General features: G+C 43.4%; 1 protein-coding gene across 1 annotated transcript in view; it reads right to left on the bottom strand.

Moving 5' to 3' along the window:
* POLR3A (RNA polymerase III subunit A) overlaps positions 1–26139 on the bottom strand; it is a 1593947-nt gene that overhangs the window by 170532 nt on the left and 1397276 nt on the right. Inside the window, exon 25 of the mRNA XM_044055661.1 lies at positions 16326–16496. Within this exon, the coding sequence (XP_043911596.1) occupies positions 16326–16496 (171 nt within the window). The remainder of the gene's footprint in view (positions 1–16325; positions 16497–26139) is intronic.

Raw genomic sequence — 26139 nt, 5'->3', positions numbered from 1 at the left:
AAAAGCCATTCAAAGAAATTACTTTTCGGTGTCGTGATATAGACCTGATCAAGTGATCAGGCAGTACTTGATGGAGGTTATGAAAGTGGCTTGAAAGTGCAGGCCCAACTTCCAGGTCAGTTCCCATGCCATCACGGCCAACTTGTACAGAAGTTGGGTGAGTCCCTTCTTAGGTGCTGATGCATGACATCACTGTGGTGCGGTCTGCCACTGTGTTTTGTGAAGCTGGGTACAAGCACAGACTCAAAAATCAGTAGCAGTACATTAATCAAAGCCATCATCTTAACATTTGTCTTTGTTACTGAGTTTGTTTTAGGCTACTCTTTTTTCTGTGATAATATGCAGAAAATCCCGAAATCCTACTGTGTCTTAATTCAGGCTTTGGCATTAGTGGTGACAACAAGCCAGTAAGCATGTGTTATTAGCAAAACAAAGTACACTGCTGCAGCTGATTGCCTTGCAGTAGGTAATGTTTTGATCCTGTAAGGACAGCGACTGTTTAAATTCCATCTTAAAACTAAAAGATGACAAAAATGTGCTGGTTAACAACAACTAGTAATTTAGTGGACTGTACTACCTGACTTCCCAAGCCACTGAAAAGAGGAGGTATGAAAAACCTCAAAGGAAACGGAACTTAAAAATGAGTCCTTTAGAACATGACATATAGTAGCAAACAGCACATACTTTGTGTATTGATCATTAAGCTACAGCCCAACAGCTGAAAGTCACGAATGAAAGGAGATGACATGTTACAACTCAGTTACTCACTATACAGACAGTAGTACTTCACTGACTGCTACTGATTTCCTAAGTAACTAGCAAACCATATAGTAATTCACTTCACTATCAATTTCCTAATTAACTAGCAAACCATGTGGTAATTCTGAATTACAGAATATTGCTAAACAGAATACTTAGTAGAGTACCTGTCAACCTCCGAGCACAAGTAATCTGGACAAGGCCTAAAATAATGGGAGGACAAAGGCCCAAAAACAAGAACAGATTTGAAATATTGCTCTTATAAACTTAGAAAGTTGCTAGAGTAACAGGATTTGAGTTAAAATGTATTTTCTGAAGGATATGGAGTCTGAAACTCAAATGTACGTCATTATTTAGTGATATCAATCCTCAATGATTTGCCCCAAAACCAAAATTCTAAGGAGAGATCAAAAACATGAGGGAAAAACCTGGACAGTTAAGAACTATGCTTAGTTGTGTAGCAAGAAACTATATCAAAAACCACTGGTACACCTAAAAGGACCTCAGCAATGTAATGCAGTTTAACTGGAGACATAAATCATATTTAAAAGAGATAATAATTCTTTAGCTGTTGTAAATACACACATTTCAGTTTCGACAAAAGGGACAAACAGGTCTAGATCATAGAAGGTTACTAGGCTAATGGCCCTAGGGTGCTTACAAGCCTAGCCAAGTTAAACCTTGTTCCCGAGTGTCCGTTTAGAGTGGGCACTAATCAGCACCTATTGCCCCTGTCCAAGAGGGACACAGGTGGAACCCCCCAAAGAGAATTTCCGGTTACCCATCCAATCTTCCAAACTGCGCTTAAATAGGTCAAGAAGGGGCTCTGTTTAACATGAAATGAAAGCCTGTTCCAGAGGTGAAGCAACCTCTGGGAGACGAATCTATTCTTCCAGCAGGTTCCGTTTATGTCGTATACCAGACTAACATCCCTAGAGCAAGTGACCCTTGTGCCATTTTCACTTGCAAATGTGCAGCATTTCCATTAAAGTGGGGTCAGAAATTGCCTTGTACGCAAGGCAGAGGTTGCTGCGGAGCAGTCTGTACAACAGAGTAAAGTGACCGTGATTTCAGTCTGTCCACATATGACAGATGCTGGAGACCCTGAATTTTCTTCATAAGAAACATTTGGGGTCTCTCCAATTGCTGCAGGTGCTTGGAGAGGTACATACCAAAGGGAACGTTATATTCTATTACTGGCCTGATGAGGGAAGAGTACAGTGAGACTAGAACCTCTCTTTCTGGAGATGATGTCCTTACTTATGACATGAGCAATATAAAATGCCCTTCCTACCATCATGGAGACATGGTGATCGAAGGTAAGGTTGCTGTCAATCTGTGTGCCCAGATCTCTCACCAGTGAATGAGAGTTTAGGGTATTGCTACTGATGTGGTAATTTGCAGGATCACCCCCCCCCCCCCTTACCAAAGGGGATGATAATGCATTTTTTTGCATTTAGTTTAAGACCATCACTTTGGCACCAATCATTTGTCTGTGTAAGTCCCTCTTGCAGGATATTGGCATAATTTGAGGACCCGTGACTGTTCCCAGTTTGCAATAATCCGCAAACTTGGTCAGCCACAGACCTTTATTTTTTGCCTGGACTTCGGAGAAGTAGATTGCAAACAGCAGGGGTCACAGAACCAAACCCTGTGGGACACCGCTGGTTATGTATCTGCTAGAGGAGGTGGAGTCCCCTCTTTTAACTGCATGAGCTCAATCAGTGAGCCAGTTCGCAACCCACCTGACAATATATGGGCTGATAGACAACCGCATCAATGACCCCATAAGAACATCAGGTGTTTCAGCTATATGGCAATTCTGAATGTCCATGACTTTTTCTTTTTAAGTCTGTTTTGGACAAATTCAGGCCAGGGGTCACTTGCATATATCCCATGTCTCCTCTAATGCAAGAAATTTCATGGCATCTCCCAGTGAAAAGTCTAGCTTGGCTAGATTTTTTTTGTTTTTTTACTGATTAGTTCTGTGTGACCTTGGTACTCATTATTTTGGCTTGCTAGTTGGGATATTTTGCAGTCACCTAATGGGAATGGACATTAGTTGAGTACATCTCTGTGTTTCCAAATGTTAGTCAAACATTCCACTTGTACTGTGCTGACAAGGTCATAAGAAGTCTGAAACATGCATGTCCACAGCTAGTGGGGTTTGGCTTTATTGGCCTGACTTTGTCCTTAACAGACTATAAAAGAAAAAGTCATGGACATTTAGAATTGCCATACAGCTGAAACACCTGACATCATTATGGGGTCATCTGCTTATATCCCATGTCTCCTCTACTGCAAGAGGTTTCAGGGTATCGCACAGTGAAAACTGTAGGATTATGGAAATTGGAATGCTACTCTTCCTGTTAGGAACTTGGCTTTCCAGTAAGTACAGTCAGCTTTGCTTTATTTCTTGCTTCCTTATACTTTGTAACCAGTAATATATTTTGTCTGGCACCATCTATAAACCACAGGTAAATGCTGAATGAGGTGATTTTTAATCTGTGGAGTAATCCAAGAAACATTCCTTTGTCTGTTCCTTTACTTATTTGCACATGGTTATACTAAGACAATTCAGACAGGTTGTAGTGAACAGCAACATAGTATCACTGAGTGGCACAGAATGAAGTGGTGCCAGTTGTACTGAACAGCAAAGTACAGTTGTGTACACTTACCATAAATGTAGATGTTTGAGTGTATTCACTGATGCAGTCATCACACTTGGGTTATCTGTCTGCAGGTAGCCCTCAGTCGGCCCGAATACCAGAGACTTAGTATTTATATATGTGTGTATTCACTGAAGTATACAGCTGTTATCACTGAACTTAGAGGCTGTATATGTTACTGTTCTTAGTCTGTGGTTTTACACAGCTGATACTGTATGCACTACAATCAATTTTAATTATAATGTATGCAATATAATTAATTTTAATTATAATGTATGCACTATAATTAATTTTAATTATAATGTATGCACTATAATTAATTTTAATTATAATGTATGCAATATAATTAATTTTAATTATAATGTATGCAATATAATTAATTTTACTCTCCAGCTCTATTCCTCGCATGCTCTCCACTTCACATTCTTGTAACCTTTGCAATAAATCTGCCTTATTGACCTTTATTTTTCAGTTTGCACGGGTTTCTTTCCTGAGTCATCAAATTTGGCTCGCCCCCTATCAAAATGCAAACAAGCAAAAAAATACACTAACTACCCAAATGTCTATACTGTTTCTATTTTACCATCTCACTGCCTATGAACACACACTTGACCATGGTATTCACTACCCAAATGGTCAGACACCCATGACTTCACACAACACCAAACACTTAACCTTCCCCTGCACACAGAATATACCACCTTCTATAAAATACCACCCCTGTACAGCCACAAAACATAAACCTAAAGACAAAGACTATATAAAGCTTATAAACAAACTCCTAAAGCTCAGAATATCCTGTCACTATAACCTTATAACACATGGAGACATTCATCCCAACCCTGGCCCACCCACACCCAATAACTTCCACTCCCCTACCACAAGCCCCACAGTCAGGCTACCCAGGAATACTCCCACTAGTTCCCTCCTAGCATTTCACCTAAATATTAGAAGTATTAACAAGATTCCCAACCTATACGCCCTCCTAGCAACCCACTCCCCAGACAGTGTGTGTCTTACAGAAACCTGGCTAAAACCCAGTACTACTGACAATGAGATACTACCTCCAGGATACAATATTCACTGGTTAGACCGTGCTACAAGGAAAGGAGGTGGGATAGCAGTCCTTTACAAAAATACTCTAACCGTTAAGAGACACCATTCAACCTCCCCAATTCAATAACGTGGAACTCCTCATAACCAAGCTACAGATTAACCACAACCAAACACTTGAACATCGTCTGTGCATACATTCCACCAGGCAACAACCTAAATACCCTAGATCATCTCCTTTACTGGTTATCCACTACCTATCCCCAAGAAACCATAGTTCTTGGTGATTTTAACACCGACTGGCACCCCTGCTCCTCCGACCGACCCCCCCACTCATATAAACGTATCTGGGTTTAAACAGACCATAACCTCTCCCACTAGGATAAACAAAACAACCAACAAGGAAAGTATTCTAAACTGGATCCTAGTTAATAACCAACCCCAACTGTACACAGCTGGTACTCTCCCTGATGACCTCAGCGACCATTGTCCAACCTATATCATAAAACATAAGGCTGGAAACCCTCACCAGCCCAAATATAAAACATTTAGAAACTGGAAATAATTTGATGCTGCTATATTATGAATTATAAGCAGCTGACTGGTCAAAACTAAAAAATCTAACATTAGAGGAGGCCATAGATCACTTTAACACTAAATTCCTAAGTATCCTTGATTCCCATGCTCAAGCACGTACAATAAAAACTAGATCAAATACAGCACCATGGCTCACAAAAGATACCAAAGCAAAAATCAAAACTAGAAACAGAGCCTGGGTTAGCTGGAGAACAACGAAAGCCCACTTGACCATCTAAAATATCGTCAACTCAGGAATGATACAACAAAAATCTATTTTACTGGATAAAAAAAGCTTCTACCAAAATCTCCTACAAAAACACCACAACCACCCTCAAAAGTTCTGGGCAGGCTTAAATCAACTACTTTGTCCAGGTCACTCCACCACCCCAACCCCAGCTAACTACACCCATAGTTCCCCAGAGACAATAGCTAGCTCCTTTAATAACTTTTTCACTGAAAGAATCCAATCCCTAGCAAATCAACTAACCCCCTCTAACTTAAACCACATGCCTAATCCACCTAATAATCACCCAGAATTTGGCTTCCAACCAGTATCCACTAGTTTCATCAAAACACTTCTAAAAAAATCTAAAACCTACCACCCTTGCTGCTGACCACCTCCCTGTAGAGTACCTGCAAATAGCTGCAGATGCAATTGCATATCCCATATCTATCCTCATCAACAGAACCTTATCCGAAAATGCTATCCCCTCCCTCTGGAAAATATCTCATGTCATCCCACTCCATAAAGGTGGCAGCTCCTTAGACATATCCTACTATAGACCCATTGCCATTCTTTACCCACTAGCCAAAATAATGGATAAATGTGTACACAAGCAACTTATGCAATACCTTTCACAGAATAACTTACTATCAGACTCCCAGCATGGTTTCAGTTCATACCACAGCACCACCTCAGCCCTCCTTTCCTTTACTAGTGCCATAAACCAAAACAAGAATGACAATAGGCTAACCTCTGCCCTCTTTCTTGACCTATCAAAAGCCTTTGACATGGTCAACCATGAACTTCTCATTCTTTCACTAAAATCCATTTCCCTCAACAAGCCTGCTATCCAGTGGTTTCAGTCCTACCTGACTGGTAGACAGCAGGCAGTACTATAGCAGGCAAACTCTCCAGCCAGTTACCTCTCACACTTGGTGTCCCTCAAGGGTCCATACTAGGTCAACTACTCTTCTCTATTTTTATCAACAACCTCCACACTGCTATCCCTAAAGCCACCTGCATCCAATACGCAGATGATTCCACTCTCATCTGCTCAGCCACCTCCCCATCCGACTTGCAAATCTTAACCCAAAATACATTTAACACTATCGAGAACTGGCTCACCAATCAACTCCTACTTCCAAACCCCAAAAAAACTAAACTTCTACTTTTCTCTCCCACTAGTAGATCCACCACACTAACTCTCTGTCACATCTAACAATGGTACCACTATTTCCCCAGATAATCACACCAAACTGCTAGGGGTTATCATAGACTATCTCAAATTTGACATACAGGTCAACAAAACCATACAGACCATCAATAAGAAGCTTGGATCACTGTATAGAAACAATAAATTTTTAACCCCACTGGCTAGGACTGCAATTGCCAGATCACACCTACTCTCTACTCTCTTATATGCCTTGCCTGTACTCTCAAACCTCAACAAATCCGAACTAGGTAAGCTGTCCCATAGCTACAATCATATTGCCAGATTTGCCACTGGCTCCACCCATAGAACCCACCACTGCCAGAACCTTAAACAACTAGAGTGGCTAGAACTGCCCAGCTTAATTCAATTCAATCAACTCTTAACAGCGCACAAAATTTTGTACCAACCTGAGGATACCCCCTCACTTAAAAATATTATTAAGCCATATAGCTATCCAGGATCCCTATGGTCAGCCGATAAACTACTGGTCCAAACCCACAAAGCTAATAACACTGCTGGTGAATCCCTGTCTGCCAACTTCATTGGCAAAACCTGAAATTCGTTGCCAAACTATACAACCCTACAATCCTCCAAAAGTCTCTTAAAAAAAAAAAACCTCAAACAGTATCTCAAAGTGAATTGGCTATGCCCATGTACCACCCCTGATTAAGTTATAAACTAAAAGCATATTCTGCAATTATCATAACTTGTAACTACATCACCAAGCTCTGCTTCCAATCTGATGTCTTACTTTTAATTGTCTGTCCATGACAATTGAGAGTCCCTACTAGGGAACACTACTAACCCATTGTATATAATCACTTTGTTTTTTATAATTGTTTGCTAACTTCTGTGTAATCTATGTAAGTTTGCCTTTGTGGAGCTTTTCTCTCTGGGCCTCTGCTGAAAATGGACATGTATCCAGTCGGACTATCCCAGTAAACAAATGTAAAATAAATAAATAAATTTATGTGTCGGTTGCTGTCGCTTCAGTATTGATGTCAGATCGTCAGGGGTATAAAAACAGGCAGCCGATGCCATTACATCAGTTTTTCTTGCCCCAAATGTCAGGAGCCCTCCGAATAAGGAGCTAAGTTATGGTGGAAAAAACACCACCAGTAAAAAGTAAAGACCAATAGCCCTGTAAAGGGTGAGTAATAGATATAGAGAGGAGAGAGAGACAAGGGGGCTGGAGGGTGGGAAACCAGGACTGCAACAGTGAATACACTCGAACATCTACATTTATGGCAAGTGTACACAAACTGTACTATGCTCTTTGTGTTTCACTGTTGCAGTCATCACACTTGGGTTCATTCTCAAAGCTGAAGAATAGGTGAAGGCAGTCAAGAAGAGTTGGGGCTGGCTAGAATGCCCTGCAGGACTGCTGTTGCAAAGGCCGCCCTGGATTTGGAAAAGATAGGCAGGTGGTAATGCTTGGTGAAGTTGCGAACAGAACTCCAGGTAGTAGCTTCCAGAATGTCCCTAGTAGGGACCCCACCGAGGAATGCTGTAGAAGTAGAAGTTCCCCTAGTGGAATGCGTTCTAACCCCCTGAGGGATTGGGTTTCCCATGGTGTTTGTAGCAGAAATGCTAATCATTTGGAAATGGTTTGTTTTGAAATGGCCTTGCCCTCTGCCCCTAGTGCAAAACTGACTAGTAACTGGTCAGACTTCCTGAAGGGTTTAGTCCTATCAAGATATAATCTGAGCTGTCTGTGCATGTCTAAGGAGTTCTGGATCCTTTTCCTTTTATTTTGAGGATTAGGGAAGAAGGTTGGCAAATGGATAGATTGGTTGAGAGCTACACTGGACACCATTCTAGGCATAAACGAAGGGTTATTCCTGAGGGAGACTCTGTCAGCATGAAAAATAATGAGGGGTTCCACAGCCATAAGTGCTTGTAGCTCAGACACTCTTCTAGCTGAAGTGATGGCCAGGAGCAAGGCTGTTTTCCAAGAGAGGAATTTTAACTCTGCTGATGCTGCAGGCTCAAAGGGGGGTAGCGTGAGCTCTTCTAGTACAAAGTTAAGGTCCCAAGCAGGGGTAGGGGCTCTCCTTGGTGGCCTTAAGTTGTTTGCCCCTCTTAGGAACTGTTTGAGAGGGTGAGAGAAGAGAGGTGGGCTCAGTGTTGTAATAAGCTGAGATGGCAGAGGCATGGATCTTAATGGAAGAGACGGATAGGCCTCTTTGGAGTAGATCTGCTAGGTAATCCAGGATTAGAGGCAAGGAGGGCAGTGCTGTGTCCACTCCTTTAGAGTGACTCCAGGAACAATACCTTTTCCATTTATAAGCATAAGATTTCCTTGTACTGGGTCTTCTTGATTCAAGAATGACGTCCAGCACTTGCTTGCTTAGGCTGGTCACTGGTTTAGAATTCAAGGAATAAGCCAGGCTCTAAGATTCAGAGATTGCAGTTGCGGATACAAGATCTGTCCCTCTTGCTGAGTGAGGTGCCAGGGTGGTACCGGTGACAGGCTGTGTAGTAGTGGGTACCAGTGCTGGGGTGGCCAGTCCGGGGCAATCAGGATCACCCTTGGTCTGTCCTGACTTATCCTGAGTAATAGTCTTGTGAGAAGAGGCAGAGGGGGAAATGCATAGATTGAGAAGTTTACCCCCTGGAAGGATAGGGCATCATCTTACCAGGCCCTGCTGTGAGGTGTCCTGGTGCAGAATTTGCTGAGCTGGTGATTGAAGGGGGTGGCAAAAAGGTCCAGCTCCGGGGCCCCCCATTTCTGGGTTAGAAGGCTGAAAGAGCTGGGGTCTAATTGCCACTCATGTGGCTCTAGGAGATTTCTGCTTAAGTCGTCTGCCAGAGTGTTTTGTTTGCCTGGCAGGAATTGAGCTTGCAGATGAATATGCATGCCCAAGGCCATGTTCCACAAGGCCATGGCTAGCCTGCAGAGTGGGTAAAGAATGGGTTCCCCCCTGCTTGTTGATGTACCACATAACTGTGGTGTTGTCTGTCTTTATTAGCAGGGGTCCAGGTGAGAGTAGGGATCTGAAAGCTGTCAGAGTGTGCTGAACAGCTAGCATCTATTTTTGGTTGATGTGCAGATGAATTTGACTCAGGATCCAGTGGCCCTGAATGCACTTGTCGCACAGATGTGCCCCCCAGGCATAGTCTGATGAGTCTGTGATTAGGGTCTGGTCTGCATGGGGTTAAGTAAAGGGAAGTCCCTTGTTGTGGTTGCATGCTGCTGCCCACCAAAGAAACTCTGTCCTTAGACCAGGTATTACAGGTATGACGGTTTCCAGGTCCTGAGAATGTTGGCAAAGACATTTTAAGTACCACTGATGTTTCCTCATATGCAGTCTGGCATATGGAATTAGTAGAATGCAAGAGGCCATGAACCCTAGGGCCTGCAGGATTTTTCTTGCAGATCGCTGGGTTCCGATGGCCATTTGAGTGAAGTAGCCTGTTATATAGGCTTGCTTTTCTGGAGTAAGGAATGCCATCTGGGATGCTGTATCCAAGTTTGCTCCCAGGAATACAATATTTTGACTGGGGACTAATTTTGATTTCTTTTCATTGGTAGTGTACCGCAGGGAGGTTAGAATGTGCTTTACAAATGTCAGGTGCTGCAATAGCTTTTCCTGACTGTCTGCCTGAATCAAGCAGTCGTCCAAGTAAGGGTAAATTTGAATTTTTCTGTCTACAATAGGCAATGGCTGGAGCCAGGCATTTTGTGAAAACTCTGGGAGCAGTGGATAAACCAAAGGGAAGTGCGAAGAACTGATCATGCATAGACCCTGCCCTGAAACGTAGGTATTTCCTGCACGAGTCCCTGATAGGGATGTGCAGATAGGCTTCTTTTAGGTCTAGGGTGGCTAACCAGGCATCTTTGGGCAGCATAGGAAGAAGCTGCTGAAAGGGGAGCATTTTGAATTTTGATACCACCAGGAAGGTGTTTAGAATGGAAAGATCTAGGATTGGGCACCAAGTGCCCTCTTTTCTGGGTACCAGGAAAAGTCTGGAATAAAACCCTTGACCTATCTGTTCTGCAGGAACAGGTTGAATTGCTCTTATGAGGAGCAGGGACTGAACTTCATTTCGTGCCTCTGCCCACTGGTTTGGAGGAAGGTCTGGGAACCCTTTTGGGGTTGGCAGTGTGTGGAAGTAAAATTTGTACCCCTGGGATACAATGTTGAGGGCCCATTGGTCTTTGGCGATGGAGGTCCAGTTTTTTGCATGATGGGCAAGTTTTCCTCTTAGGGGCACGAGCAATTGCGCAGAGGTGAGGAGTGGAGTTGAGAAGTCACTGTGAATTCTTTCTGTAAGGTGGTGGCTTAGCACTCCTTGTTTTAGAAGTTGAGGTACTCCATTGCTTAGATCTCTGGATACCCTGAGACTGTAATCTGGGGGGGTCTGTTTCCCCTGGGTCTAGTTTGAGATGGCCTTGAGGGGGTTGGAAAGGACCAATGTTTTGAGGGGCAATGCCTACTGAATCTTGGAGGCTGCACCTGCAAAAAATCTTTGACTGACTACATAGACTTAGCTTTTTCTTCCATCTTTTTTGGAACCTCTTCTGTTTTGGTGCCAGACTGTCCTTGTTCAAAGGAGCATCTAGTAATTTTGATCTGACAAGGTCTGCTCCTTCAGTCAAGCATATTTTCTCAGTACAGAACCAGTGACTGCTGCCCTGCAAGATGCTTCTAGGGCGTCAAAGCCACATTGCAAGGCAAGCTTGCTGACATGGCTTGCAGAATGCATAAGTTCCTGTAATTCTTAATTTTCTACACAGTCAGTAAAGGTAGATCATTTTTGCTTAAGTTCCATAATATGCTGCTGGTATTTCAGCATGTGAAACTGGCAATTCAATGCCCTAATGGCGAGAATTGCAAGTGTATACCTTTTTACCCCATCTGTCTAAAGCTCGGGAATCCCTGTCCGAAGGGGTGGGATTCTTAACTGTAGTTGCTTTTATACCTTTAGGCCCCTGGGAAATTACCTCTGGGTCAGCAGTAGGATTTTTGAAAATAAATTTGAGAGAGTCAGGGACTCTGTAGTACCTACTGTCTGGTTTCCTTCGAGCAGGGGTAAAGTATCAGGAGTTAGACTGGATTCCATAAAGACATCATCCACAACATCCAGAACAGGAGGGATAGCTAAAGATCTATGTTGTGGCAAATCTAAAAATTCTCGCAATCTCTTTTTGGACCGAGGATAATCCTGGCATTCCCAGTGGAAATGCTCTCAAAGTAAGTCGGGTTTCACCAAAAGAAAAATCCTCTGGAGGTGAGGCAAAGGGAATGGAGTCCTCTGCATCAGAATCCTCATTAGCAGATAAGGGTAAGTCTTCATAATCTGATACCTCAGAGTCGGACTCTTGGTCTGTTGAAGCTAAGGACAGGTCTCCTAGCTGGGGAAGGCCGACTTCCCCTAATCAGCATAATAAGGTCTTCTGCCATTTTAAGCATCTGATGTTGTGGCAAGGGAGCAGGTGCGTGCGTTATGGTCGTTTTTGTAGGCGTAGCGCATACTCTTGGCCTTAGAAATTCGGTAGTTTTAGACAAAACTGAGGACGCAAAAGAAGTCGTTGGTTTGTGTTGAGCATCGGTATTGCGAAGAACTTCCTCAAAAGCCAGTGCCTGCTCAGTGGCTCCGGGCCCATCCAAGGTAGAGACACCCGTAGGTTCCGTAGTCTAAAAAGAATCTCACAGCATACCGGACTCCGTATGGGTATTGGTAGAGGCCTGTGAATCCACTGAATCGGGCATCAGGGGCTGCGAAAGCACCTCACTGAATACCAGCGGGCTGGCGACTAGCTTAACGGAAGCGTAGTCAACAGCTTTGGACCTGTGCAGTCCGTCTCTGTCTTTATCTTTACTTTTTTTGGAAGATCAGTAGTCGGATGGCTTACTGAAGCCATTTTGGAATAAGGAGATCAAGAACAAAAGTATTTAGCAACAAAAATGGCCCCACGACGAATAATCTGGGCATTGAACAAGGCACAAAATTGACAGCGAGGTACGTCGTGGTCTGGGCCTAAACAGGTGATGCAGTAGGAATGGAAATCTTGGTGTGGTATTTGCTTTCCACAGGCAAGACCATTGTTAACGTTTTCTGACATCTGTTAGAGCAAGAAAAAAGGGTCCCCAACAGGGTACTTAGCTTTAGAAGACTTCAGGATAATTCAATTTGGAAGTGAAAACTCAGGTAGCAGCTGACCAGCACTCGTGTGAACTGCTTCTGCTTCGGGCTCCTTGGCAAGAAAGACTGATGTAATGGCGTTGGCTGCCTGTTTTTACACCCCTGACGACCTGACGTCAGTACTGAAGCGACAGCAACCAATGCAGAAATACTAAGTCTCTGGTATTCGGGCCGACTGAAGGCTACCTGCAGGCAGATAACCCAAGTGTGATAACTGCAACAGTGAAACACGCAGAACATCATATCATCACTGAGTGGCACAGAATGAAGTGTAGCCAGTTGTGGTGAACAGCAACATAGTATCACTGAGTGGCACAGAATGAAGTGTAGCCAATTAAATGATTTCAGGATTTGTATTAAGGTATCCAGACCAAATCTGGTTCTTCTCCTAACACTGGACAAAGCCTAAAATAATGGGCTTAATGATGGGACAAATGCGGGCTGAAGGCTGCTTACTGAGTCAGTTATGAAGATTAGAATATATTGTCCCATCCAGTGAAACATGTTCTGTATACAATATGTGATATCAGTCCCAGCACTGAGACTTAAGAGAGACCGCAAAGTGCTATGCTGTGGTGACTATAATCATCATGTGCTTGTTCCAGTCTTAACTCAGCCCGTATATCAAATATTAACAAGTCATACACTGGCTTCTGGTGGAACACAGACACAAGCCAAAGCCTTCAATTTAATGACATTAATTTTCAGTTATCCTAACAGACTCTGTTCTGTTATAGTGAACTGGCTTGTCAAACAGATAGGACAAGATGTTAAATATGACACCTTGTACTGCCATTAAATCATAAAACACCACCGTATGGAGATGTTTTTGAACTTTCTCACATTAACAACCCAAGTCAAAATGCTGACATTCCAGGCTGAAGTCCCCCTACTCATAAGGATGCACCATGAGGAGAACCCACCTACATATCCCACAATCACATGCAGTTCCTCATTATCCAGGCCAGGAGGAGAAGATGACTGCTTAAACACCTCTTATGTGCTGTGCAGCTTGGGCACAACAGCATGGAGCCTGGCCTGGTGATTCATGCTCACAGACCTCTAGTACTACTACATATTCTCACAGAGCACAGTTAGAGGAATCGTCACGACAGGGACAAACACTTAGCCCAGTGCTACCAAGACAGATCCTGCAAATGTCTTTTCTAAGGCTAAAATGGAAAGCAACTGGTGCAAAGTGCTTTTTCTTGGAGCAGAAACAGCCTGCTTGATCTGTTTACTAGTAATACATCTGGCGAGATCTTGGTGGAGAGTGGTGTCAATCAACTTTTGCAAGTTCAGACACAGCTAATCAGCTGAGTAAAGCAGTGAATGGTACAATGAGAGGGAATGGTTGAGCTCCTCCTCTGAGGAAACTTGAATTAAGTATTAGCTAAATGAGGGTAGATATTAATCCTTTTGGTTCTGCTTATTTTGTTTTATTCTCATTAAGCAAACAGTGAAGCTAAGCACCTGGTAGACATCCTGGGTGCAGCTAGACAAACTGGTCATTTTCAGCCACAAAGCAGATGAACTGCTTACAACATTGTCTTTACAGCCATACCTTTTCAATGAAGCCAAGTAACCATGGTGCTATATCACATACACAATAAGGATCACTGTCCCAAGTTTTCATAGGCATGTATTACAAGAGCGCAGAGCTGTACAAACCGACGGGTCCATAAGGGTAGCTCAGCTGGAGCAATAATAGCAAAGTAGGAGGTGCAAAACTTTGCACCTTGGCCAAACATCCTCATTTATGAAGTTTTGAAAAAGTGTATTGAGATACACCATGAAGCAGCCTCCAGTCTGAGCGAATACAATACTGTAGGGAGCTGCAAGTGGCAGACTGGGCCTTCCTGTCTTCAGCCACTGTGCTTCTAGTATTTAACATACCAGACAGTGGAATTTTCTAACCACTTACTAAGAGTTTGTTTACAGAACAATACTGTCTACCAAATGGGAAACTGGTCAGTCTGCTTAACAAGCTTTGAACATTTTTGGACACATATACTTACTTCACAGCCCAGCAAACAGTTATGGAATGCTCACCCCTGTCACTTTTTTTTTAAATTCCAAAGAAACAAACAAAAAAAAAAAACGTTTCTGGCTAAATCCATAAATCACTGTACAAACAAAGCAGGGCTTTGTTCTTAACAGGCACTTTTCCTGTAGAAAGATTGTGTAAGGAGCTCTACACATTAAGGCCCACAAGTTCAGAAATCCCAGATGACTTCACAGTAACTAGAAACATTCTTCTGATCCTCGTATTCTAAGTCAACTGAAATGACTGGCCAAAAGGGAGGCAAAGCGAGCTTTTAGAACAAAACGTAGATGCTAAGCAGGAGTCACTGGCTGTCTGCGAGGTCTGAAAGTAACATGCCTTCTACAAATTGTTTAATAAGTTAGTTTGCATTTAAGGAGTCTCTAAAGGCAGGCAGAAACACCTGAAAGATGTACTTCAGTAAGTGAACAAGCCAAGGCAGTATTAAACAAATATAAGATACTGTATATGTGTGTATTGTTCCTAGTGGGGAAACCCTATGGCCGATCCATTCCCTAACAGCAAGATTCAGGTGGTTGGTCTAGCAGAGTAACACCCTCCCGACTAGCACCACTGGGATCATGGCTCCTCACAATGAATCTCCTGACATTACACCACCATGTGCTCCATGGGTATTTCATCCAGTACTCTTGCTACGTGTCGCCTTTTATCTACTGACTCTCAAGCCCTCATGTGACTGACTTGTCCATTTACTTTTCAGGGATAAAGCTTGGTCACAGGCAAGAGGCCATCATCCAGGCAGCCATGAAACATAAAATTTTCCTTGTTTTTCCCTATCCTTTACATCCTTACAATGTCAACAGTTTCACTCAAATGTGCTTCAGTTTGTGCCAGTTCTGACTACAGAACTATGGGCTGCTTAACAAGCACCGCACTGCTGCTCTTTAAACAAGGTCCTGCACCCTGACTTCCATTACAGAGCACTTTATTAGTGTGCTATGAAAGACCAGACCACTAAACAACTGGCCAGAACGGGTGAGCAAGGGCTGCTACTTCACTTCTACCATCACCTCCCCCACAAATAGCCACTCTAGTGGCAATGCTGTTACTTCATCCCTCTATGCAACAAAGTGCAAAGATAGTTCAACAGTTGCTTGACCTCCATCATAGAGCCCACTGAGTGCATTCTTAAACTGAGATACTAAGGACTTTGAGCAACACCAACACACCAAGGTACGATGCATTAACACAGGGATATAGAACAGGCTGATGATCCTATGCCTCCAAGGGATGACAGCACCAAATACAGTGTCTTTTAAGCCCACTTCTGATTTGATCAACGAGAGAATCATACTGTGAGTATTTGTTACTTTACTATGCTCCTGTTCAAAATCAAAACAAACACCACTAGTAAAGAGTGGGGATGCATGCTACCTCAAATTCATAACCTTACTTCTCAGATAAACATCAACTGCTCTTCAGATGGTCTAAAATAAGGTCCATAATGAAAGCTGTTGGTGGAATGCAGAAGTCCAGGAAGTCATCAAAAGAAAGCAGGAGTGCAGCAAAAATGATGGCTCCAACAAAATGCTGACAAAGCAAAACAATGGTGATGATTATAAAAGTTCAAAATTATGTAGAAGAGTTACCTCCTGAGCTATACAGATAACTCACCTGATAGCTTTTGATGCATTGATGATCTCTTTGATCCTGGGAACACCCAGAGTAATGTTCATAGAGGCAACGCCAGCAAAGTGAAAAGTCTTCAGAGTCATCTGTGTTCCTGGCTCCCCGATACTCTGAGCACATAATGCGCCTACTGCTGAGCCTGGTTCCATCTGAGCCCTGCAAAACAAAGCACAAAGTCAACTCCTGGTGACAGAGACAGACAGTTGCAGCTTCTCTTAAGTGAACTACAGAAATTTTAACAGACAATTATCCTTACAAATCTCTAAATTAAGAAGCAGTCTATGACGAGCAACTACAGTGATGCAGGGCCCAAACTAAAGTTTGCACATAAAGGGAGTGAAGGATATGTAAACATTGAAGGAAGGACAGACAGAAGGCGATATAAATAAAACCTTTAAACGGAAAACAAGAAATAAGGATTAAGTACACATCGTTCATGAAAATAGATGGAAGGAGCATGATGAGGGTGGGAAAGTACGGTCATTGAAGGCAGGCATCATCTTTTGGGAGGGGTGCAACATATGGGGATTACACTCTTACCGGGCAAAGCAAATGGAAAGGAATGCAAAAGTACACAGATTCTGAAGCCAAGCAGCCAGAAAGAATGTGAAAAATACAAAAAGACCAAAGACAAATAATTAGAAAATGACAGCTGCTCTGTCTACATCTCCCAGATAAACTGTGAGCTACGGACAATCAGAATAAAGTACAGTTTTGTACCTACCATAAATGTAGATGTTCGAAGATCCACATTGCTGCAGTCCTTACACTTGGGTAGTCCGCTGTCCTCGGTCGGCCCGAATATCAAAGTATAAGGCTGACGTCGGTCAAGGCGCATTTGACTGACATCAGGACGTCAGGGTACAAATGCGCATGACCGACGTCATATCCTCAGTCTTTTCTTGCCCCAGATGTCAGAAGACCCTAAAAATAAAGGTCAAAAACCAAAAGACAGCAAACCAACAACCAACCATCCTAGCACTAAAAATATGTACAATATATACAATAGACAATATACACCCAATTGCCACCCAACCCACACAACCGCCTCTAACTACAGAGGGGAAGGAGGGAGGGTAAATTGGACTGCAGCAATGTGGATCTTCGAACATCTACATTTATGGTAGGTACAAAACTGTACTATGTTCTTCATCTCACATTGCTGCAGTCCTTACACTTGGGTAGAATCCCAAAACAGAGGAAAGGGAGGATGGCCAAATTATAAGGAAGCAGGAGCTGCCAAAATGCCCTGCAAAACAGCAGTGGCAAAACCAGCCCTGGATTTAGAGTAAAGTGGTAGGTGATAATGCCTGGAAAAAGTATGCACTGAACTCCAAGTAGGTGCCTCCAAAATATCCTTAGTTGCCACCCCTCTCAAAAAAGCTGTTGAAGTGGCAGTAGCCCTAGTGGAATGAGGCCTAATCCCAGCTGGAACTTCCTTGCCATGATGGGAATAACAGAAAGCAATGCAAAACCCAATCCACTTAGAAATAGTTTGTTTTGACACAGGCTTGCCCTGAGAACTCAAAGCAAAAGAAACAAATAACTGCTGAGACTGCCTGAACCCTTTAGTTCTGTCCAAATAATATCGCAACTGCCTGTGTACATCTGAAGTGTGCAAAATCTTTTCCCCTTTATTTTGGGGATTTGCATAAAAGGTAGGCAAATGAATAGTTTGGTTTAAAGCCACACTAGAAACCACTTTAGGCATAAAGGAAGGATTAGTACGTAAAGATACCCTATCCTTATGGAAAATTAAGAAAGGCTCAACTGCCATAAGGGCCTGCAACTCAGAAACCCTTCTTGCAGAGGTAATAGCCAACAAAAAAGCAGTCTTCCATGATAAAAACTTTAATTCAGCAGTAGCTGCAGGCTCAAAAGGTTGTGGAGTGAGTTTCTCCAACACAAAATTGAGATCCCAAGCAGGAGTAGGAGCTCTTCGTGGGGGTCTTATATTTTTGCCCTCTAAGAAATTGCTTGAACAAAGGATGAGAAAACAATGGTGGGTCACAATCATAGTGAGCCGAAATTGCTGCAGCATGAACCTTAATAGAAGAGAAGGACAAACCTTTGTCCAGTAACTCAGTAAGATATTGAAGAGCCACACTTAAATTAGGCTCAGAAACATCAAAATCCTTTGCTGCACTCCAAAATAAAAATCTCTTCCATTTGTCTGCGTACACTTTCCTTGTACTAGGCCTTCTAGCTTCCAAAATAACATTCAAAACTTGTTGTGGAAGTGGAGGCCCACTATGGTTCAAAACAGAATATGCCAGGCTGTTAGGTGCAGAGAGTGAAGCTTGACATTGAGCAAATGACTGTCCTCCTGAGACAACAGGTGTGGAATCGTAGGCAAAGGCCATGGAGGCTTCCGTACCAGGCTCCTCGGTAATGGGTACCAATGCTGTCGAGGCCAATCTGGAGCTATTAAAATCATCCTTGGCTTGTCTTGTCTTGCCTTTAGTAGTACCTTTGGGAGGAGAGGCAGAGGCGGAAAGGCATACACATGAAGATTGCTCCAATTGAAAGAAAGAGCATCCACTCTCCAAGCTGTGGGATGAAACCTTTTTGTGCAAAACTTTGGCAGCTGGTGGTTTAGAGGGGAAGCGAACAGATCTATGTCTGGAGTTCCCCATGACACTGTCAATTTCTGAAATACATGAGGATCCAATTTCCACTCGTGGGGATCCATAATTTGTCTGCTCAACACATCTGCTAAGGAGTTCTGTGCTCCCGGCAGAAACCTTGCCTGAAGATTTAGCTGTAAACAGAGCAGTCTCCCACAAAATCATCGCTTGCCTGCATAGAGGATAAGAATGTGTTCCGCCTTGCTTGTTGATGTACCACATGACAGTTGTGTTGTCTGTTAGAATCAACACCTGCCCTGGAAGAAGTAAATCCTTGAAAGCTATTAATGCAAACTGGACTGCTAACATCTCTTTCAAGTTGATATGTAGATGCTGTAGTCTGGCAGGCCACTTGTCTTGTATCCACTTTCCATTCAGATGAGCTCCCCAAGCTTTGTCTGAGGCATCTGTCGTTAGAATCTGACTCGCCTCTGGCCGGGTCACAGAGAGTCCCTTGTTTAGGTGACATTCCTGAGCCCACCACAAAAATTCCTTTTGAATGCAAGGTATTATTTGAATGACAGTGTCCAAATCCTGGCAGTGCTGTGTCCATACATTTTTGAGATACCATTGTAGCTTCCTCATATGCAGTTTGGCATTGGGAAGCACCAGAATACAAGATGCCATGAACCCTAAGGCTTGAAGGACTGTCCTTGCAGTCAGCCCGGACTGATGAGACAACTGATGAAAGTAAAGGGAAAGATTCTTTTGTTTGTCCGGGGTCAAAAAGGCCATCTGGGATGCTGTATTCAGTCTCACACCCAGAAAGCACATGTCTTGAGAGGGTACTAGACTGGACTTTATTTCGTTCACAGAATACCCCAGGCATCTTAGCACTGCTATCACATAATCCAAATGAAGAAGCTCGTCCCTTCCTTGAGCCAGAATTAGGCAATCGTCCAAATAGGGATAAATCTGTATTCCTTTTAACCTGAGGAAAGCTATCACTGGAGCCAGAACCTTCGTGAACACTCTGGGCGCAGTAGATAAGCCAAAGGGCAATGCAGAGAACTGATAATGAGAAGTCCCAGCTCGAAAACGCAGATACTTCCTGCAACTCAGTCTGATAGGAACATGAAGATAAGCCTCCTTGAGATCTAAAGTTACCATCCAATGATCTTTGCCCAGCAGAGGTAAAAGCTGCTGTAACGTCAACATTTTGAACTTGGGAATGTCCAGATAAGTGTTGAGGATAGATAAGTCCAAAATTGGTCTCCACGTGTTCCCTTTCTTTGGTACTAGGAACAGGCGAGAATAAAATCCTAGGCCCACTTCTGGCATAGGGACCGGCTGAATGGCCCCTATTTGGAGTAACAGAGAAATTTGCTTGTGAGCCTCTATTCTTTGTGGAGGAGGAACGTCTGGCATGCCTTTGAAAGGAGGCAAGGTATGGAAATAAAACCTGTAACCGTGGTGTATGATATCCAATACCCATCTGTCTTGGGTAATTAAACTCCAATTTTCTTTGAAAAGTGCCAACCTTCCTCCCAAAGGTGCTGCCAGACGAGAAGGCTCTGGCAGCTGAAAAGGTAGGTCATTGGGTCTGTTTACGAAAGGACTGACCCCTGCCCTCACCTGAAGACTGTGCAGGAGAACTCCCTGTTCGAGGCCTGAAAGAACCCTGAGCTCTGCCCCTACCACGTCTAGATCTACCCCTAGACTGGGAATCATAAGAAGGATACATCCACCCCTTAGTAGGCCAATTTCTACTAAACTTTGTAGGCTGAACCTGCAAAAAATCTTTAACAGTCTGCATAGACTTAGCCTTGTCTTCCATATTCTTTAAAACTGTCTCAACAGGAGAACCAAACAGCACATCAGATTGTAAAGGAGCATCTAAAATCCTTGTTTTAACATGGTCAGATAAATTCTGATCCCTCAGCCAGGCGTGCCTGCGAAGAACTGACCCAGTGGCAGCCACCCTAGACGAGGCCTGTACCGCATCAAAACCACATTGCAAAGAATGCTTACCCACCTGTTCAGAAGCATGTACTAAATCTTGCAACTCTTTACAATCAATACCTTCCGCCAGAGCATCAACCTTAGACTTCAATTGTGAAAGGAGATAGTTTTGGTATTTTAACATGTGAAACTTGCAATTCAAAGCCCTCATAGCTAGAGTGGAAGAAGTATAAACTTTCTTTCCCCATCTATCCAAAGCCTTGGCCTCTTTGTCTGAAGGAACCGGATTCTTGACAACAGAAGCCTTAACCCCTTTAGGGCCCTGACTAACAGTTTCTGGGTCTGCCCTAGGACTCTTAAAAAGATACTTATGAGCTTCAGGCACCCTGTAATATCTATCAGGTTTAACAGGAACAGGAGGCAAAGAATCAGGATTAAGAGAAGCCTCTGCAAAAACATCTTCCACCACATCTAAAACAGGAGGTATAGCCAAAGGCCTATGCTGGGGTAAAAACAAAAATTCCCTAAGCCTTTTCCTGGAATCAGAGAAGTCCTGGCCTTCCCACTTAAAATGCTCCCTCATAGAATGAAGAGTTTCTGAAAAGAAAAATCCTCAGGAGGAGAAGCAGAAGGAGTAGAATCATCCACATCAGAATCAGAATAAGGAGAATACTCCTGCAAGTCTTCAGTCAAGACTCTGAAACATCCGAAGCCTGCTCAAAACTCCCTGGCTCAGGCTCCACCCTAGGTCTCTTATCAGGAGGGGGCAAAGAACCCCTAATCAAAGTAATCAAATCTTCTGCCATTTTAAGCATATGCTTCTTGGGCACAGTTCCTGAAGAACTAGGGGTGACACCAACTGAAGCTAAACCTGGCCTGCCCCTGGGAGAAGCCTTGGCAACAGAAGGAGAGGGCCTAACCACCTTAGGAAGGGAGGGGAGTAAAGTAACCTGAGAAGCCCCTTCAGCCTGACCTGCCTCCTGAGAGGCCACATCCTGCAATAACAAAGTCTCTCCCTGGGAACCCAAAGAAATCTCCGGTAGAACCACCGGCTCCACCGACACCTCTAAAGAACCGGCGTCCGGTACAGACGGTTCTTCCAGCCTAGGCTTAACTGCTTTGTCCTTGCGCTTCTTCGAAGAAGCAGGTGTCGGAGCATCCGACGGCATTTTATAATTGCACCTCTTCCCAAAGACTAACCTGGCACAATCCAACCTTCTCTTTATAGTGCGTTTATTGAATCTAGCACAAGAGCGACAGCCAACAACGTCGTGCTCAGGCCCTAAACAAGGAATACACAAAGTATGATAATCTCTATGCGGTATCTGTTTCCCACAAGAAATGCAATTATTCACTTTTCTGACATCCGGTAAACCACTGAGGCAAGAAAAAACTAAAATATTCCCTAACGGGGTACTTAGCCAACTTTGACTCGGTCTGAAACTTCAAAAACGAAAAATCTCAGAACGCCAACCGGCACTTGCAATGCTGCTTCTGCATCGGACCATGCGGCAAAAAAGACTGAGGATATGACGTCGGTCATGCGCATTTGTACCCTGACGTCCTGATGTCAGTCAAATGCGCCTTGACCGACGTCAGCCTTATACTTTGATATTCGGGCCGACCGAGGACAGCGGACTACCCAAGTGTAAGGACTGCAGCAATGTGAGATGAAGAACATCCAGTCCTTGCATACGTGTGCCTCAAGACTTCTCCCACGTTTGTCAACCATCTAAAACACTCCAGAGAAACTTGATCTGTGTGTTAAACAATTTCTCAAAAGTAAAGAATGGGGATGCATGCTACCTCAAATTCATAACCTTACTTCTACAAACTTAGACAAACATTAACTGCTCTTCAGATAGTCTACAATAAGGTGCATAATGAAAGCTGTTGGTGGAATGCAGAAGTCCAGGAAGTCATCAAAAGAAAGCAGGAGTGCAGCAAAAAGTGGAAGAAAGAAAAGACAGACTAGGCTAAGGAATATTAGTCAGCTAACAAAGAGGCTGAGAGAGGACTTGCAAAAGCAAAGACCAAGGCATCAGAGGCACTTTACCAGCTTTTGGAAAGTAACTGTAGAAGGCACGAAGAAACTATCAGGTTGCAAAGCAGACAGAAAGATAGTCAGACACCATTTTTAATAGATGCCAGCAAAAACCTGCTTATCAGCCCACAGGAAATCAAGGGCAGATGGAAGGAGTATTTTCAGCAATTTCTGAATGAAGAAAACCCCACAGAAGCTGTACCGCCCCAGACACAGCCTACAGTGAGAGGAGGAGGAGCCAGACATAGAAGAAAAAAGAACTGCACTAAGAAAAATGGAGTCAGGGAAAGCAGCAGGCCCAGATGAGGTCACAGCAGATATGATCAAGATGTTGGGTGAGGGGGGGGGGGAGAAATGGCTCCTGGGAGTACTCATAGCAGTATGGAGAGAAAGGTGCATCACAGATGACTGGAGAATGTATTTCCTTTATTTATTTCCATTTGTTGACCAGTAGAGCCTGGCTGGGCCTTAGTTGGCCCATTTTCAGCAGAGGCCCAGGGAGAAAAGCTCCACAGATACAATGGTCTATTAGTACAAAAAACACAATAATGATTACAGAGAGTTTTCAAAAATGCAACATACAAATATAAATACTACAACAATAGGGAAGGCAGAGCTAATTTAAAAAGTTAGCATATGTAGTTAAATACAGTTACATTTGATTGAAAACAAGGATTGTCAAGTAAGAACAAGTGTTACAAGGTGAAGTGGCATATACAGGATAAGTGAGACAAAGAAATGGAAGAAGGAGCTGAGGGCAGGATGTGGGATTGTCGGGCTAGCAGACCTTGACATTGGCAATTTAAACAGAAAAAGGGAGCAGAGGAGGAGAGACTGGAGGTGGTAAAGAAGAAAAGGACAGGAGGTAGAGTAAGACTACTGGGGTAAGCTTAGTAGTTAGTCAGGTTTAGAGCAGCAGCAATGCCAGGTGTGTTTGAGATGTTCCCTTAGTAGCGGTCTGAATTTAGGAGGATTAAGTATATGCTGAGGTATACCATTGCATATCTTGCCAATTTTATGAGAGTATAAGGAATCCCCATAGACATTGTCTGACCTGCTGACCTTCAAGAGTAGACTGTTACTAGACCTCAAAGTTCTGTTGCTAGAGTAGCACATCAGTGCCAGCATTCAAGAAGAAAGGGGTCAGTTGAGAGGTATTAAATTCCTGTCGCACTGCATGAAAGCTCTGGAGAGGGTGACTGAAATGTATACTCAGAGTTGTAGAAGGAAAGATGGAAGATCAACAGTCTGGATTCAGATCAGGATGCAGTACAACTGACCCAGTGATTGCAGTAATACAGATAAGTTAAGAAAAAGTTAGAGGAAACAGTCCAACTGGGCATTCCTGTACTTGGAGAAAGCATATAACAAGGTCCCAAGAAACCTGATTTGGGCAGTCCTGCTGTGGTTCGAAATTCCAGAAACACTGGCAGAATTAGTGCAAGCTATGAACAAGGACCCAGTGACTCAAGTACAAGCAGTGTTTGGTCTCACAGATCGGTTCCCAGAGGGTGTAGGTGTGCATCACGGTTCAGCTCCAAGCCCACTGATGTTCATACTGTTGGTCTACATTAGCAAAGGTTTGAGGTGACACATCAACAAAGTTTCTGTATGCCGATGATTTAGCATTACAGGTAGACTCTCTGCAAGAACTTCAGCAAGGGACAGGGGATTGGAATGCAAGACTGAAGCACATGGGACGAAGCCAAGTACAGATAAGACGGTTGTAACTGCAGCAAATAGGGGAAATCAGAAGAGGATGAGAACTGAGACAGAAGGAAAATCATCAAAACAGATTAACAGCTTTAAGTATATAAAAGGAGAAGGGTAGTCTGAATGAAGAGCTCAAAGCTAGAATCAGAGGGGCTGCAACCAATTGGCAAAGAGTTTCAGGGGTAGTGTGCGATAGAAGAATGCTGAAGAAACTGAAAAGTAAGGCATACAAAACAGGAGTGCATCCTTTACTACCGCATGGTACAGAAACCTGAGCAATAAAGGCAGAGAAATTGAGGAAGCTAGAAGTGAACGAAATGAAGTGCCTGAGATGGGTGGAAGGATGCACACTGTGGGACAGACGAAGAAATGACAGAGCAGAAGCCAAAATAGATCCAACTGCAGAAAAGGTCAAAGAGAACAGATTACAGTGGTTTGGACACGTGCAGAAAGGCAGAAGACAATCTGCTGAAAATGATTTAGGACAGACAGGAAGGCAAGAGTCCTCATCTGGCAGTTGGCTTAGAGGATTAAGGAGCTGTTAATGAAAAGTTTCCTATAGTCCAGAGGTGCAAGGTTCGATTCCCTCAGCCTCCATTGCCCAACTGTGCGACTGTAAGCAAGTCACTTAACCAGACAACGCTCCTGGATGGAATATGAAAAAGGTTAATGGATATCAGTCCTCTACCCTGGAAAATAAATGCAAATAAATAGATAAATAAGAGGAAACAAGTGCATCCATGCCATTGTGAAAGTTAAAAACTTTCATGGCCTCTCAACACAGAGGATACAGTTCCTTCATTGCTTGTACAAATAATGCACCACCAACATATCTGTCTGAATGGTGATCACACCCTTGGGGAGAAGGTCCTAAAAGGCTTGCAACACTAGCAGAATCACCCTCATTTCCAAGATACTGATGCACTGGACTGAGACCAGCTGCCCTGAACAGTCTTCGCCTTGAAATTCTCCTCTACCCTAGAAGGGAAGCATCCACAGTCACCAAGGACTTAGGATGGTGAAACCTTTCTAATGGAAGTCTTCCAAGAAGAAGAAATAATATGAATAACTCTTTCAAGAGAGCTTGGGATCTCTGACCATCACAGGAATTGTAACAGCCATGAGGTCAATCTGAGGGAGTGAAGGTTCAGATGAGGAAGGCTCGAAGGATGAGAAACCAGACACAAAACAGGGTCTAGAACCCAAGATAGGTGAAGCAGACGAGGCCAAAGAAAGGGGAACCCAACTTGTCTGGGTCAGACAAAAGGTTGACCTATGGCCACCAGAGCAGACTCCAGCTACCATCAAACATGGTGGTTACAGATGTCTACACGAGAAACTGTAAAATTCATTAGAGGAGTTAGACAGGAACACTGAACTGCCAGAGCTCACTGCAGCACCACATGTGGGATCTTGCCTATGGAACTAGACAAACAGCCACATGCATAAACACCTAACTAACCTACACTAAAACACTAAAAGATTAAGACCTTAACACTAAAAGCATTACTCT

Source organism: Protopterus annectens, chromosome 14.part0 (genome assembly GCF_019279795.1).
Source record: "Protopterus annectens isolate FY-2018-M chromosome 14.part0, PAN1.0, whole genome shotgun sequence".
In the NCBI taxonomy this organism is placed as follows: Eukaryota; Metazoa; Chordata; order Ceratodontiformes; family Protopteridae; genus Protopterus; species Protopterus annectens.
This window is presented reverse-complemented; position numbering and strand designations above follow the sequence as displayed.